The following is a 15,669-nucleotide window of genomic DNA, read 5'->3' as shown; positions in this document are numbered from 1 at the left end:
ATCTGCATATGCATGTTCAAACGGGACCAGAACCTACTTTTTATTACTTTTACACAAGTACACAGCTCACACAGGGCCTGCTTGACAATCCCTTTTTTCATGCATGTAAGTGGCAACCGGGTCTTCAGAGCCTCTTGCTTTAAGAACCCCAAGGGAAAAAAGAGAAAGTTAGAAGACTTTAACTTGTGGTTTCAAAGACCCTTTTTGAGGATATAAAATAGCCAAAAGCATGATTTAGAAATAAGTTGAAATTAGACAGAGTTCTAAAATAGCTGCAATTTGTTTGCCAAATTGATTTCCTCTGTGAAGCAATCCAACCAGCTGCCCTAGAAATTTGCAAACATCCGTTTTATAATAGACTTGCCATAAAGGCAGTAAGAGTAATGTAGCATAAGAGTTTAAGAGTTATAAATTTAAATTTCAGCAGCGTACCATTAGTTACTAGGTTAATTTTGTTTATGCCATGGCACTGCCAGTGAAATGGGTGATTGCTGTGTGCATGGCAAGTACAGTACCTACGTCCTGCTGCCACAGCAATGCTTACACTAAGATTAGTTAAAGTAGTATAAATGAAGATGAGATACGCACTTTGAGAAAATTTGAAGTATTCTTGAAGGCTCTGGAGTATGTTCTACCATGCAGCTGGCACAAGAAGATATACCTACTAAGAACAAGAGCTGCTGCTTCTCAAGTGTTAACTCTTGGTAATGCTTGACTTTCCATCTAGATGTTTAGCACTTAGCTGTGGATATTTTTGACAGAAAAAGTCCAAAATCTGTGCTCTCTCCCACTGAGTTCCACCATCTGTGCAGAGCTCCAGACCGTACCCTTTCTTCGTTACAACATGATTTCAAATACATCTGCCAAATAAAAATACAACATGCAGAAATGCTTGGTTTTGTTGAGAAGCATTCTTTGTGCAGTATGAAAAGCAAGCAGCATTCCAAACATACCAAATGATCCACAGGAGTAAAATTAAATGATGACTACAATTAAGATGTTTTAGGTTATTATAGCACATGGTGCCAAAAAGTAAATGACAGTGCTTATGTTTGTCTCCTTAGCTGCTTGCGTGTCTTTATCCATCCTTTTCGAGGCCAGGATTTCCTATACTCTCCCTTTAAGTTCTGAAAACCAAATACATACTAAAAATGCTTCATGACATGCGTGTTATTGTAGTCTTGGTTATCTGTTTATATATGCCATAGAAACATGTACGGCACTTGGAGAAGGGTATAATTGGCAGGACTCCACCCTGAGGACTTCGGAATTTACTTAGATACACCACCACAGAGAATGACAAACAGGGTGGAGAAGGGGGAACGGCAGGCTGAAGGTCACAATGCTGCAAGATCATGAACTGTGTTTCTTACTAATGCATGCACCTGGTCATTCATTGCTGTTTTTTAATTGTCGCAAAGGTGTTAGCTTCATAATTCCCATTCTTACCAATAATTTCTTCTCTTGCTTTCCTTCATTATCTATGCATTACAAAGCTGGCTTTTTACAGTCTTTAGAGGCTTTCATCAAAAGAATGATTTCTTCTTCATCAGTTACCCATTTGACAAAGCTGTGATGTACAGCTCACGTTGATCAGAGCCATAGGCGTTTTAGGAAGTGAACCTTGTGGAAAAAGCTCGGTTCCTTCAAGAAGTGCTGATTTCAACTCAAACCCATCATGGGGTTGATGTAGTTTGGACTAAATAGACAGCAACCTACCCTTCTTAGCAGATAACTGCGTTGCTACAGTGGGGGACAAGTGGACAACATGAAGAGCTGCTTAGATGGAAGCTGAGAATGTCAGAGCGTCCTTCTCCGACTCGTTTGTGGTAACTTCTTTGACCAGACATTGACAAAGAAAAACCATGATCTGTAGCACCAAAAAAAGCCTCAAAAAACATAAGGCAAATAAGTAATTCCACTTGCTGTTAAGTCTCTTTGTGGCATCACCATTCCACAGGGCAGTACACGCTTAAGTAATGTGACAACACATGCAAAACAAAGCCTTACATGAGCATCTTCAGCATCCTGCAGTTTAAACGTCATGGGGAACGATCCACATCTACATGTTGCCTCTGCTACTGCAGCCTTCAAGAAGCAAGAGCCAATCTGCCTGCGAAGTGGATGATCGTTGTTGTGCAAAGTACCCACAGCTGTTTGCTTGGCGGAAGAGCATGGAGTTGGCATGCCAGAACACCACACAGAGTAGGCTAGCTGAAAAATCATAGAGTCATAGAATTTGTTGGGTTGGAAGGGACCTTTAAAGGTCATCTGGTCCAACCCCCTGCAGTAAGCAGGGACATCTTCAACTAGATCCGGTTGCTCACAGCCTCATCAAGCCTGGCCTTGAATGTCTCCAGGGATGGGGCCTCCACCACCTCTCTGGGCAACCTGTTCCAGTGCCTCATCACCCCCATTGTAAAGAACTTCTTCCTAACGTCTGATGTAAACCCACCCTGCTCTAGTTTAAACCATTGCCCCTCGTCCTATCGCCACATGCCCTTGCAGACAGCCCCTCCCCAGCTTTCTTAGAGGCCCCCTTCAGGTACTGGAAGGCCGCTAGTGTCTGTGTTGGCTCAGTGCTGGTTCAGTGCATCTCACATTATAGCATAAAGATGGCTGTCTTAGGGGTGATGCTCCTGTACTTACTGACAGTGATTGTTGTTCCTCTCACTCTGTGGGGATAAAATAAAGAAAAAACCCTCAACACTCCACTGCCCTGTACAGATTACCCATGTCCCAAACATCTACGAGAGCACTCTTGCAACCTCTGCGATACCCAATGGCAACCTAAAACATGAAATACTCAAAACACAGAACATTTTGCCATAGGTTCCTCAGAATGAGCATGCCATCTCCTGCCGTACCTGCAACAGTCGGTTCTAGAAATAATCATTGAATACAGATACCTGCCTCATCCAAAAAGAATTATAATGTTTTTATTTAATATAGGTTGTTTAAAAAATGTGACTTTTTGCCCATGCCAAAATCTCTGCAAGAATCCCACCACATTTGTGCATAGGAAAGAAGTAAGAAAAGGCAATCCTCAATGCAACGGACAAATAGTTTCTGTATTTCACCCAGTCCCTGCTCACCAGAATTGCCTCAGTGTCACCCGGCACGAGCTTTTGTACAAACTCCAGTCTTTATACTGAGGGAAAAATGAGCAATTGCTCAATACGTGGCGTCAGTTATCAGTGATCTGGATGAAACTGTCTCATGAGTCTGCCATCAAGAACTACGAAAGGGCTCAAGTCTCAAAGCCTCTGCTCTTCCCACAGCAGCTCCCCTTCGGTGATTTAGGTGAGCTTGGTTTCATTTCAGGTGAGCTTTGATTGCATTTCTGGTAGCAGCAAGATCCTGCAAAATTACTTTCTAGAAAAAGTTTTAAAATAATAGAAAAAAAATCACTTCAGCATTAGATTCTAAAAAGAGTTGATATGAAACACAGGAGAAATGACAACTTGCCATTTAACCATTCTGGAGCAAACGTCTCCTTGGACTGTTTTGGTGGGGAGAACCCTTGCGTAAGTGTTGAATAAAGACCAGTATCTCTAGCTGGAACTAGTATAATCTGTTATAAAAGTAGGAGGGAATCTTTAGTGGGGGCCACTGACTTTTATTAAAGACAGAAAAATGTATTTTTCCCTGAAGATATTTCCCTGTGAAAATACAGTGTTCTTTTGTGTTACAGCCACTGTTGCAAAGTGTGTCGCTGCCAGTTCTGATGCTCCGTTCAAAAGCAGAGACTCTTTCGTGAAGCCTGGGCCTCTCCAACACGTTGACTGTAGTATCTGGTGCTTTGTTCGCTTCATTTGTGATGGCCTTTGTTTCATATGTAGTTCTTGTTCAACTTATGTTGCGTATGGCTGCAGAAGCCTTGCTTTCTCTGCTTCAAAAATTACAGTTTGTACCGTGCCAGGCTCCACAGGCCAGGCCACCAGAGAAGGTGATGTAAGAAAGAGTATCTTGTGGTTCCTCTAAAGGTTTTAAAATGCTGCAAAGGACTAGAGAGAAGAGGTTCTCATTTAAAAAATGTTATGGTATATTCAGAGGCACAATAAAAGAGTTGATTTCCAAAGTGGATTTTGTAAGAAGATTTATTTTAATTAAGTGATTTCGTGATGAAACATGGTCTTAAACAAAATAGAGATCAGTATGAAAATAAAATTATACACAGAAAAATCTTTTCCCCAAATGTTTTTGAATAACAGGAAATACAACACAACAGTCCTGTATTCAACTGAGTAGATAATTATGCAAATCTGTGAGCAGTCAAACATTACAGCACATTCCTAGAAGCCAGGCACAACGAAACACACTGTGTGCCCCTGTAACACCCTCAACACATTTCATATCTGCTCTCTCTGCCTCAAAGAAAAAAGTGAAATGTAATGCAATGGAAATGGAGAAAAGGACATACACCATCTTAATGCTTGAAGCACATATTCCCCATTTAGTATTTTGTGAAAGACATATACCAAATTTGGATGAAACTTAAATTAGCTTGTAGAAAGATAGAAAAACTTGGTATCGTATTTGATATACAATCTTGTGAACACTTAACTGAGAAGTATGGAAAGGATTAAAAAATACACCACATGTGTTCTACTTAAAGCTTAGAAATAAATACGCACTCTGTATTCTCAGTGCCTGAAATTCTTTAAAAACAAAGAACTTGGTATAAAATTATATCAAGTAATTGTCAAAAATGAGGGAGATGCACCTCTATACCTGTTAGATTCTGGATGCCTGCATCCCCGCTACAAAAACTTGTAATACTATATGCGCTTTCAAACATGCTGAATAACCCAAACTGTAGCCTAACAAGGGCAAGAATATCGACTGACTTGGGGGTACCAGTATTCCACACCATGTCCCTTCTTTTCCAAGTTTTTCCTTTCCATACTGTACCAGCCCTTACAAGTACAAATATTCAGTCACTTATACAAAAAGCAGCCTTGCTGATCAGGATTCACGGATGCCCTCAAGGCTGTGTCATTCCGAGGAAAAACAGAGTACAAAGGAAAAGCATCCTCCTAAAATGATTTTTGTACTTAATATTATTATAATTCTTCTTCCTCCCTGCAATGCTGATAATAAACAGCAGGCTCCTGAGTGTTGCAGACTCATTGCAGGAAAGCGTCCTGCTATATGGAACTATTGAACCATTATGGTCCAACATGCTAGTTGTCTTCTAGTTTAGGACCTAAAGTTTATATAAAACTCTTACCACCCCAGTTACCATGTTAAAGAAGAAAACTTGCAAGGAATTCTTCTTTTGACTCTTATACTGACTTATCTAATAGTCTTGGCTTTTAGGTGAAGAACCAGGTCAGCTTTTAGGTAGAGAACCAGGTGCTGAAATCTTCCTACCCTCTTGGCACAGTTTTTTTCTGATAATGTTATTAGAGTGTGAATGGAGTCAAGACTTGCATCAGTTTGGCCAAAGCTAACTACATAATTGAGGATATTTTCATTACCTTAAATAAGCTTTAGGAACATCATATCAATCCCAGTATGAGAAAGCAGTCAAACAGTCTTTGTGAAAAGTCACGGTTCTTACATAACCATAAGCTCACAACCTCAACCATCTAAAAAATAAAATTAAAAAAAAATAAAATCTACATTTTCACACATCTAAATGTTAAGAGATTTCACCATCTAAATGACAGGCCAAATGAAAGTCACCCTCCGTAGTGATGATTTAACTTCTTATCAGATGCTATTTCTCTTGCCGAATGCAGCTAGTAATAAACACAATAATTATTTGCACAAACAGTAAGAGTAAAGAGGACTTCCAGACACCACTCTTATTTAGAAGCCTTCACTTTCCTGAGAGTAGTCCAAATAATAAAAAAACCCAAACAACCCAAAACCAATAAAAGAAGAAAAACCAACAAAGAAGTAAGTTTTCTGATTGTGTACTTTAGATTTTCAAAACCTAATAATTAGGTAAAGTATGTCTTGCAGTTACAGTAACACTAATGTACTTCATGATAAATAGTCGTTTTCCTGCGTACGTTATCACAGCCTAATTTTCAAGCAAAGAGTATCCCCTTTTGTATACCCAGCGGTCAGGACATCTCACTCTCCTGCTCACTATTTGCAAAGTCTAGTCCTTTTTCTGTCCCTTCTCTTTCAGTCTTGTCTTCTCTCCAGCACTATTCCACGGTTGCATTCTGTATGCTCTGTCTGCTGTGTGAAACTGCCGTATCTTATCATTACAGCACCTACAATTACATTCCGTCCTTAGTATTATTTATGAGGCTGCGGAGATTTATTTGCTTATTCATACAGTAATCTATTTTAAAATTACTCAGCTCCAAAGTCTGACTGCAGCCAGCATGGCAATCAAAGATGATGTCTCAGCAAAATCTTCTTTTATTGACCTGATTTATACTGATAGAGGAATATTTCTAACTATAAAAATTGTAATTCTCATTTAAAGTGGGAGATGCGGTACAGTCAATGGAGTATGTCAGGAGCCGCTCGTATTGCGGTTAGCAGGCAATGCGGATACGGATGCAGATATGGAAGAAAGCATTTCAAGGGCTGTATGACAAAGCCTCCATCTGGAGAAGGCACAGTCCTCACTAAGGTAACACATCACCTGCCGCCGTGATTTCTGGACCAGCACTCACCTGCCTCACTGCAAGAGCCACTCGCCCTTCCAGCCAACAGCCTGAAGCAGCCCATGGGGGCTGAGAAATTCTGGCGATAGAAAACATTGCCAGAAAAATCCCCTACCTTGTTATTAATTTCGCAAAACCAAAATGAAAGGAGATTTTACCCCTGGATATCTAACCAACTGTTTTCCAAAGAACTTCAAGGACTATTTTTCTTAAACCGCTCACAATCTAGATGTCAGAGTCACTGTGATCCTGTCGACTCTCTGGATCGAAGGGAGCTGCTCTTGTTGTGAAGGAGACCAGTTTAATTCTTGACGAAAAAATAAACAAACGCACTCTGATACTATAGCTGCAGTCAGCGTAGGTGGCCAGCAACTGTCTCTGCGTGATTGTAGGATTGTGTGCAGTTAAAAGGGAGAGAGAGGACAGCCAGCCTTTGGAAGACAGCCCAGAATAAAGGAGACCAGAGTCCTGTGAAGTTTTGCAGGTCTGTACATTCAAAAGCTGATTACATTGATGTCAGCACAAAATTACATTAAATTAGTGGAACAATACACCTCCTGAGTGCTTAGCAAAAGCCCTCGAAGTAGACAAGGTTCCTTCTAGTAGGGGCCGAGTGAGAAATTTGTGAAAGCTCTAAAAAAGACGCAACTGAAAAACAAAATAGAAATCTAATTATTCATAACTTTTTAAGGGGAGGAAGGACTGAAGGAAGCACGGCTCAGGTCCCTTTTGCATTCCCCATAACTTTAAGAGATTTGTCAGAATACATCTGTAGTTAAATTTTTATTATTACTGTTCTGCAATGTAATCTGACTGCATTTGGTACATAAAGGAAACAAGTTCAAGATTCCAATTATTGACTTAGAAGGGGGCTAATCAATGTGTGTAAGTAATTATTTGACATAGTCCTCAAGAGATATTTTAATTGCATTTTGAATACATACAGAGACTACAATGGATTGTAACCATTCCAGAGGAATCCTTGACTGTCATCCTTTTACCTACAGTCAGAAGGAGCCTTTCTAAGCAGGGAACAGGAGGTCATTATAATATCACTGATACTAAATAGAACTCTCAAATTAATCATGAGTTTATCTTAAAATACCAATGGCATAACATGGCTCTGAGCAAAGCATATGAAGTAGAGCCTAAATGAAGTTTCAACCAGAGCAATACCTTTCTTTACAGTAAAATTATTTTAGAAAATACTAGAAAAGTTTGAATAAAAAACTTTTCATAGCAATGAAAATTTTAAATAGGAGTAGTCTAGTGCCGAAACTAGTCAGTCTGAAACTGAACAGAAGCACTATGAAGCTCGCGGTCTATTTGGAAGAGATGCAAAACATAAACCAACACACACTGTGAAAACTGTGTGTTTATATGGTCAGCTTTATAATTTTGCATACTGCTAACAAAAATAGGTTGTAAAACGGCTTTTAGCCTTACTGGCCTTACAATAAAGTTCTTCTTTCCCTCTGCTATTTACCTAATGTATACTTATTTTTCCAGCAAACAAGCAATTTCAAATTCAACCCCCTAAACTCCTTTTTTTATTGTAAAATATTTAGGCAAAAAGACTACTCCAACAGCAGCCACTGTGGTTGTGCTAATAAAATTGCAAAGGATTTTTTACTTGCAATTGGTGAGCTAGTCAAGCCCTAACATTTCTGCAGTTCTGTTTCATACCGCATAATTGAGCCAAAATACGAACAGTTTAAGAAGCCAGGTTTGAGTAACTATTCTGAAATTTTGCTTGGAGTTCAATTTGCTTGCTTGGGGGGGAAAGCATGAGAAGGGGAAACAGCAGTGGTGGTTCAGTATTAATACTGTAAGGTTAACGTTAGAGCTACGTCTGTAATCTTACGACTGGAGACCAAACTTACTGCTTAATTCCTATTAGTGCTAACAGGTAAGTTACCCCTCCACATAAAAACAACAGCAAGAAAAACACAACTATTAGTATAATCTAATACAAAAAATTTTCATTTGCTGAAAAGAATTAACTTGCTTTATGCTATGGGAAATGAACTTACACAGGCTATTCAAACACAGCTGACGCACATACCCCTCTTGAGCACAGGAGCTCCCTCAGTCCCGCGACAGCGTGCTTGCGAGTATCTCCATAAACCACTGCAGAAATTCAGTAAACATCTGCAATTCATACTGCTGAGATTACCTTTAGCAACCAGATGTTACCATTATGAGTGCTTCAGAAGGAAGCTTTTGCTTTTCTTTTACTTTTAGAAGGATTAAAAATACATAAGAAACCACAAAACTCTTCTCTTTTCTATAATTTTAAACTGAGCAAACTACCAGTCCCAGCCTCTGCCAGTTTAACTCCTGCCAGAAACTCTGTCTGATGTCCTGCCAGCACGCTACTGCCGAGATTTTCAGTTTCCCTGAAGATTCCATATATTCACCATACGTGACCCGAGGTTAACCGCTTCCATGCGGAGTGTATGTGGTGCCCAGCAGGCCTGTGTACGCAGACGGATTTCACCCTAGGTACTCTCTGAGTCATATTAACACCTTTTTATGGTGGTTCACAACAAGGATAAGGACAATTATGTTTAAAAGCAAAAAAAAAAAAAAAAAAAAAGGCAATTATTTGATGAATACTAAGGAAAAACAGCAGGCAGGGGGTGAGGGAAAAGGTTTGCTTCTGCTCGGCGGGACTGCGTGTTAAATTGGATTTTGTTCCAGATTGAAAGGCAGCTTCCAACGCTACGATTCTGTGATTCCCTGTGTCACCCTGCAAGGTGCTGCTGACGGTGTGACAGAGGCAGCAGATGGCTGTCCCCTGCCTGCTGTGGGTGAAAACACTGCTGCCCTGACTGCTGCTGCCTTACAGGTGTTGAGCGGGTAAGCGCTTGCTACAGTAGGGGCCACACTGCGTAATTTCATTGACTACAAGCTTTTCCGCTGTATTTAGGAGTGTTAGGGTTCAACTGACTGCTGGCAGCGCCAGGTGAGCAAAGCACACCCCTGCTTGGCTGGGATGCTGGGACGAGGTGGGCGCCGGGGACAAAGGCCCCTGGCTCCTGCCTGTGCTGCCAGGGGACCTGCTCGCTGGTTTTTGGCTAGCAATGCCTTACTTAAGTGCAGCTCCGCTTCCCGGCAGAGCGGGAAGCATGGGCACCTCACTTAACCTCTTGCGGAGACCTCCCCAGCCAGACTCTGTCTGACGGAGATGCTGCCGGGTAAATTAGTAGAAGCTGTCATCACGCTGGAGCTGACGGGAACCTTTTGTCTACTTCAGGCTGTCTGGTTTTTTTCCCCTCCCGAAATGCAAAGCTCCTCTCTCTGGACCCTCGTGCCTGCCACAGCACATCATAAGCAAAAGCACCGTGGTCGCCTGTTGCAGTCCTCTGAAAGACGTCCAAGTTGGCTTTCACTTGGGTCATGTTTAACAGGAATGGCTTCTCACACTGAAGGGACAATATTCCACGCAGTAGCCAGGAGATGTGGGTATATTCCCTCCCTGCTAATCTCTTCAGAGCCGCAGCATCACTTAGATCAACACAAAGCGCCGGCCAAGTGCTCAAGGCACCATAGGGTAGCCACATCTGGGCAGTTACTCCTCGTCGCTTTCAAACAGCATTTTTCTAGGGTCCCCCAGGTGATGGTGGCAGCAAAATAGGAAGCAGCAGCTTCTCCTTGGTCTCCCTCAGTCTTAACGCTACAGGGATTCTAAATTCTTTTTTTTTTTTTTTTTTAACTGACAGCTGCCCCACTTTGACCCTGTCATATCTTTACAGAATAGTGGATCATCGTGAGTGATTTCTATTATTTATAAATGCATAAATATAGAACAAATGTGTGCAGTAAATACATTTAAATAAAAATTGACAAGATGCATTTATTGTTTTCGATTTGTACAAAAGCATAACTTAAAAGGCAGACTAGTATAAACTTACTTTGTGCCAAATATTTAAACTTTTCATTCCAAAGAGTTTCTGGTTCAAAACTTGTAGATACAGTTTGGGAAATCTCCTTTTTTAGACCACAGATAACACAGTATTGTAAAAATCAATATTCTGCAGTCCTTCAACCGAGCAAAAGTTGCATTCTGCTTCAAGTTCCAGAGTTTTAGCTACTCAGAGTATGGATCATATGAAACATGAGCCATGCTGGAGTGACCTGATGAAAAGTCAGTTTGCCTACTGCTCATTTGTGTTCTGAAAAAAGATGTGCATTACGATCTGTGACATGCAATCATAGCAAAGACTGATAAATATATGTGTAAAAATAGGGTGACGTGTTTGGATTTTTCTTTGCTACTTCATACCAGCCAGAAGTAGCGTAAGAAAACCTGTTACTTAAGCGAGTCCCAGATGTCATGCAGAAGCTCAACTGTTTCTGAAATAAAAGAATGCTTTCACTCGGATTTTGCAAGTGGGTTCTCCTTTGCACAGGTAACATTGTCTCAGTAAACCCGAAGGTTTTTCTCAGTCCTTGCTGCCACCACCGCAGCTGTACCTGCCTTCCGACTCGGGTGGAGTGGCAGTCTTTGCTGACGACATCTCCACAGACGTTCACCTCCGTTGGAAAAAGACTCCCACAAGAACAAGCAGGATACCAGCCTGAGATACCCTTTCAAGAGTCTCCAGAGCGAGAATGTTACCTCAAAAGCTACTTTTCCCACAGAACAAGGCTTGCTGTGCTTCAGTGCTATCAAGAGGGCTAGCGCAAGGCTAGACTCATGTTCTCGTCATCCAGTATCCAAGTGCAACTTCCTGGAATTTTAAAATGTGGTGGATGCACTGCGTGACAGCAGCTGTACAAGAAATGGTGCGCAGCTGCACAAGCGTTCCACAAGACCATCTGGAGGAAAGTACCAAAAATAGACGCGAGCAAGCCTCGTGTATTTCAGCAAAAGTAAGTGTAAAGAAATGGGTGTCCATGCAGTGTTTGATATGCCTTAAAAACCCTTTCAAATAACATTTGATAAGAAAACTATTTATCAGTGAAAATGCAAGCTTAGACACTATGAACAGTTTACATCTTGTAGGTGCTCCCTGGTACGGGACAGTGGGCGTTATGGCCAGTGGCTCACCTTAAAGTAGGTTACTCGTGGGTTTGCAGATGAGCTAGTGTTTTATGGTGCTGTACAAATAAAAAGTTGTGGGGAGCATATGAAATATCTGTATTAAACTCCACTGCATTAAGTTATCCAATGCATGAAAAATGACCCAGATGCATTTAAAATAAATGCATATTACAATATCATATATAGTATTATAAAATTATTACTTATGTGCACAGTCCTGATATCTATAGACATGGCACCGTGAAGAAAGCCTGGTTCCTAAGCATTTTTACAGATACTTGATAGTGATGCAGGTTGCTATCAGTCAGATCATGATGTCCCTTCAACTTTGGTACATTCAGTGCAAAATATTTTTGGGAGTTTTTTTACTCTTATAAAAATAAAAGGCATTTTTTTCCCTTGAGAGTGCTTAAAGAATAAACACTAGCAGAATGTCTGTTCAAGCATGGAAAGTGACAAAAAACAGAAATAGCGTTTTAGTTTGCTTATTTCCTGTTTACACTCTAAGAAAACATAATATAATGAACCTATAAAAATAAACAGAAGTCACTGTGTTAGGGCTTTTTTCCTGATATGCTGTGATAAATTGCTAGTTTCTTCTTAAAATAGTTTCCATGCAGTATAAAGCATAAAATCAGTCTTATTAAGTTCATTATAACAGCTCATCTTTTGTCAGACACACCACTGGCAAAGACATTTCCACAAACCTCCTTAACGCAGGCCGTTGTTGTGACACCTTTTGTTGCTGACTTTCCTTCCAATTCACTTCTGCCCCAGGAACTTGAACTCTGGTGCACATCATGCAGCGAGCACTGGATACGCTATTAGAACATATGGCATAAAGTAATGTACCTTCATGAATTAAAAAAAATAATAAAATCTATTGTATGATTTTGTGATAATTTACTGAGTAGGTAAGGGGCTGAATGATTTCACATTTTGCCTTGAATTTTCTATTCAACAACTTTGATGAGATTCAGGTTTCGGGTACACGTCAGTTTTGCAGTAGCCAGGTTGATCACAACATGGGATCACGTTTCTTGTTTGCTCAGAACATAAACTTAGGAAGTTTGGCCGTCCTGAAAAACCATGGATTGCAAGACTTGGTTTTCCCTGCACATCAGGCACACTCTAGTTTCACTGTAGAGAATTCTGCCACTACCACAATGCTTTTTAATTGCTTCATAAGCTCTTTCATGGAACCTCATTATTTGAATTGCACCGTGAAACAATTTTCCCCTAGGAAATCCAATACAAACGTTCATTCATTCCTTGAGAAGACAGATCCACAAAAGTCCAATGAGCTGGGCACTGTGGTTTGTGTATCACTCAAGTCCAAAAGTACTTGTCTCTTCAACTGCTGTCAACAGTTTTTCATATAACATGGAGAATGATGGATAAGGGGGAAGGTCCAGACGATTGAAACAAGTGTGAGCCCTGAGGGGGGGAAAAAAAGAGGAGGTGAAGAAGCACATTATTTAAAAAGTTCAAACGAGAACATGCCGACTGGTATGTGCTTGCATAGAGAGGGGCAGATAGTATTCTTTCAGAAGACTTTGTTCTGTCAAATGATGTTGTCCAATTGAACAGGTAGTGAGGTTTAATCTACTTTCTTCTAATTAAAATAGGCCAGTAAGAAGCATTTATGAAGCTCTTTAGAAACACACTGACAGCCCAAAAGGCGTGGGATAAATTTTAACCATTAAATGTGCATGAGAAAAGAATGATATAGCATGGTACAATTCAAATAGTCTGTTCTGGAATCTTGGCTTTAAATGTATCTTCTGAGAAGCAGTATTTTTTTTCTGTACTGATACTTGAATACTATATTTGTAATCATAAACAAGATATTTCAGTACACTGAATATACATAAGATATTAGATTTGATGAAATATTAAAAAATACTCTAGATATACCAGAAACAGTCCCCCAATAGTAAAGGGCAGACAAGTTACATGCTCTTCCTTCTACGTTTCCTTGGCATATGGATCGTGTTCTTGCAAAGTTACCATCTGTGTTGATTTACACTATGTACGTATCTGGCCCCGCAAGCCAATGACCTTTAGAATAATACAGTTTGTGATTACAGAAAACTATGCATGTACCTGCAGCATACCGCCCTGCTTGCTTAAGAGGACAACCACGTGGTTTATTTCTCAGTATCTGAAGTCTACCACCTACCTCAGGTTTTTGACACACTTGGAACTGACTCTTGAAACCTCTTCCAGGGAATGAAAAGGGAGATAATAAAGGTTTCTGCTTGTAGCAGAACAATGGATATCATGGCCTGACCTCAGGGCAGGCTAAGGATAATACTTTCTAAAGCACTCTAGTGGATGAACCTGCTCTAGTGAAATAAAACAGCATAACTATTAATGCAATGGGTTCTTCAGGAAGAAATGATGCAGAGAGAAGCTGGAGGAAGCATCTTTTCTGCTTTGAAGCTTTGTACCGAAGCCTTACTTCAGACTGATTTTAGAGGATAAAAACCTTTTTGTATTTTGGCAGGTCTCTGTTTGCAAATACTTTATTCTTTTGCAATAAAACTCATCACGGAGTTATTTAAATACAATCCAGCTGAAAACCAAAGTTTTCCTGCAGTGACCTGCCCTTCATCAGTATGACCCGTATTAAGTGTAAATGTATAATGTCAATGGAAGGAGTGAACAAACTCCCTCCTCGCAGCAAACGCAACTCCTCATTTAACCTAACCACTCCCAGAAATCCTAATGCCCACGACAGACCTGTACCGAGTTTCCACTGAGCCCGAAAGTGCTGCCTTCCATGGGAGCAAATTTATTAATTGCTGTTTTAAGTGGTTCTCAGCTGCCAACTACGGGGATGGAACATGAAGTGAAGTGGGTTAATCGCGTTTGTTAAGAACATAAGAGTCCATAACAAACCCTCATTGAAGGCGAAACATTCACTTAGTTACAGCCTTATAGTGTCATAAAAACATCGGGCTGAAGAAATGCATACGCATTACAGAAGGTCATACTATTATTATAAACACAGTCCAAACATCAAATATGCAATCACTTAAAAAAGCATTGAATTTTGCACCCTCCCCAGATACAGTACGCTTTCAAGTCCGCTGCTATGCTGTACAGCAGAGAGGGCATTTCCCTGCCCTGTACTCCAGGGGCCTGGTAAAATTTCTCCACCCTTCCACCCCTCACAGGCTCCTGGAGAAAAGCTTTCTTTGTTCTCCTCATTTGCCTCTCCAAAATCCTTACAAAGTAGTATGTGTGATAGAGATTAAATTATTATTCCATTTCCCACACTTTTTTCTAGAAAAGAAAAGAAAAAAGAGAAGAGAAGAGAAGAGAAGAGAAGAGAAGAGAAGAGAAGAGAAGAGAAGAGAAGAGAAGAGAAGAGAAGAGAAGAGAAGAGAAGAGAAGAGAAGAGAAGAGAAGAGAAGAGAAGAGAAGAAAAAAATAAATTTCCCTTTTGAAGAACAAGACTGATTTAGACCCGGCAGCAAATGGGCAACTGGAACTCAGTGATCCCTTGAGTTCAGTGTAGAGTGTGGAAGAGTCTTAGGCAATTAACAGTCTAACCACATGATTCTGCTGCAGGAGGCTGACAGCCACTCATTAGAACTATGGATCATGCTGTGTGGGCTGTAAAACCACAAATTATAACAGACATAGTGTATAATTAGCAAGGGATTCATTACAAACTGGTTTAATAGTGAGCCGGCACGTTGTTTACATTTATGAAGAGAACTGAGTTTTATCTTAATTTTGAGGGCAATTTTGAAAATGCAATCACCTACTTTGGAAAACCAAGTCATTAAAAACGACAAAAACATAAGATCTTTGTCTTCTGAGGGAACACATGCCTTTTTCACCCTAGCAAGCAACTTTGTAAGTCTTGAAGAAGAAATTTTTTTTTTTCCCTCCGGACAGTATTTTCCCATTCCAACATTTCAAACCACACGGGCACTAACTGTTCATCTTCCTGGACTCACATTTTATGAC

The 15,669-nt window shown here is 40.3% G+C and overlaps 1 protein-coding gene across 4 annotated transcripts in view; it reads right to left on the bottom strand.

Moving 5' to 3' along the window:
* Positions 1-4,099: 4,099 nt before the first annotated feature.
* HECW2 (HECT, C2 and WW domain containing E3 ubiquitin protein ligase 2) overlaps positions 4,100-15,669 on the bottom strand; it is a 182,829-nt gene continuing 171,259 nt past the window's right edge. For all 4 annotated transcript variants that reach the window (XM_063340740.1, XM_063340739.1, XM_063340742.1 and 1 more), the window contains one exon: positions 4,100-13,122. In XM_063340740.1, coding sequence (XP_063196810.1) covers positions 13,011-13,122 — 112 coding nt within the window. In that variant the 3' untranslated portion in view covers positions 4,100-13,010. The remainder of the gene's footprint in view (positions 13,123-15,669) is intronic.

The sequence above is a fragment of the Chroicocephalus ridibundus genome, chromosome 7, assembly GCF_963924245.1.
Source record: "Chroicocephalus ridibundus chromosome 7, bChrRid1.1, whole genome shotgun sequence".
NCBI lineage: Eukaryota > Metazoa > Chordata > Aves > Charadriiformes > Laridae > Chroicocephalus > Chroicocephalus ridibundus.
Note: the sequence above shows the minus strand (reverse complement) of the source record. Positions and strands in the feature narration are given on the sequence as shown.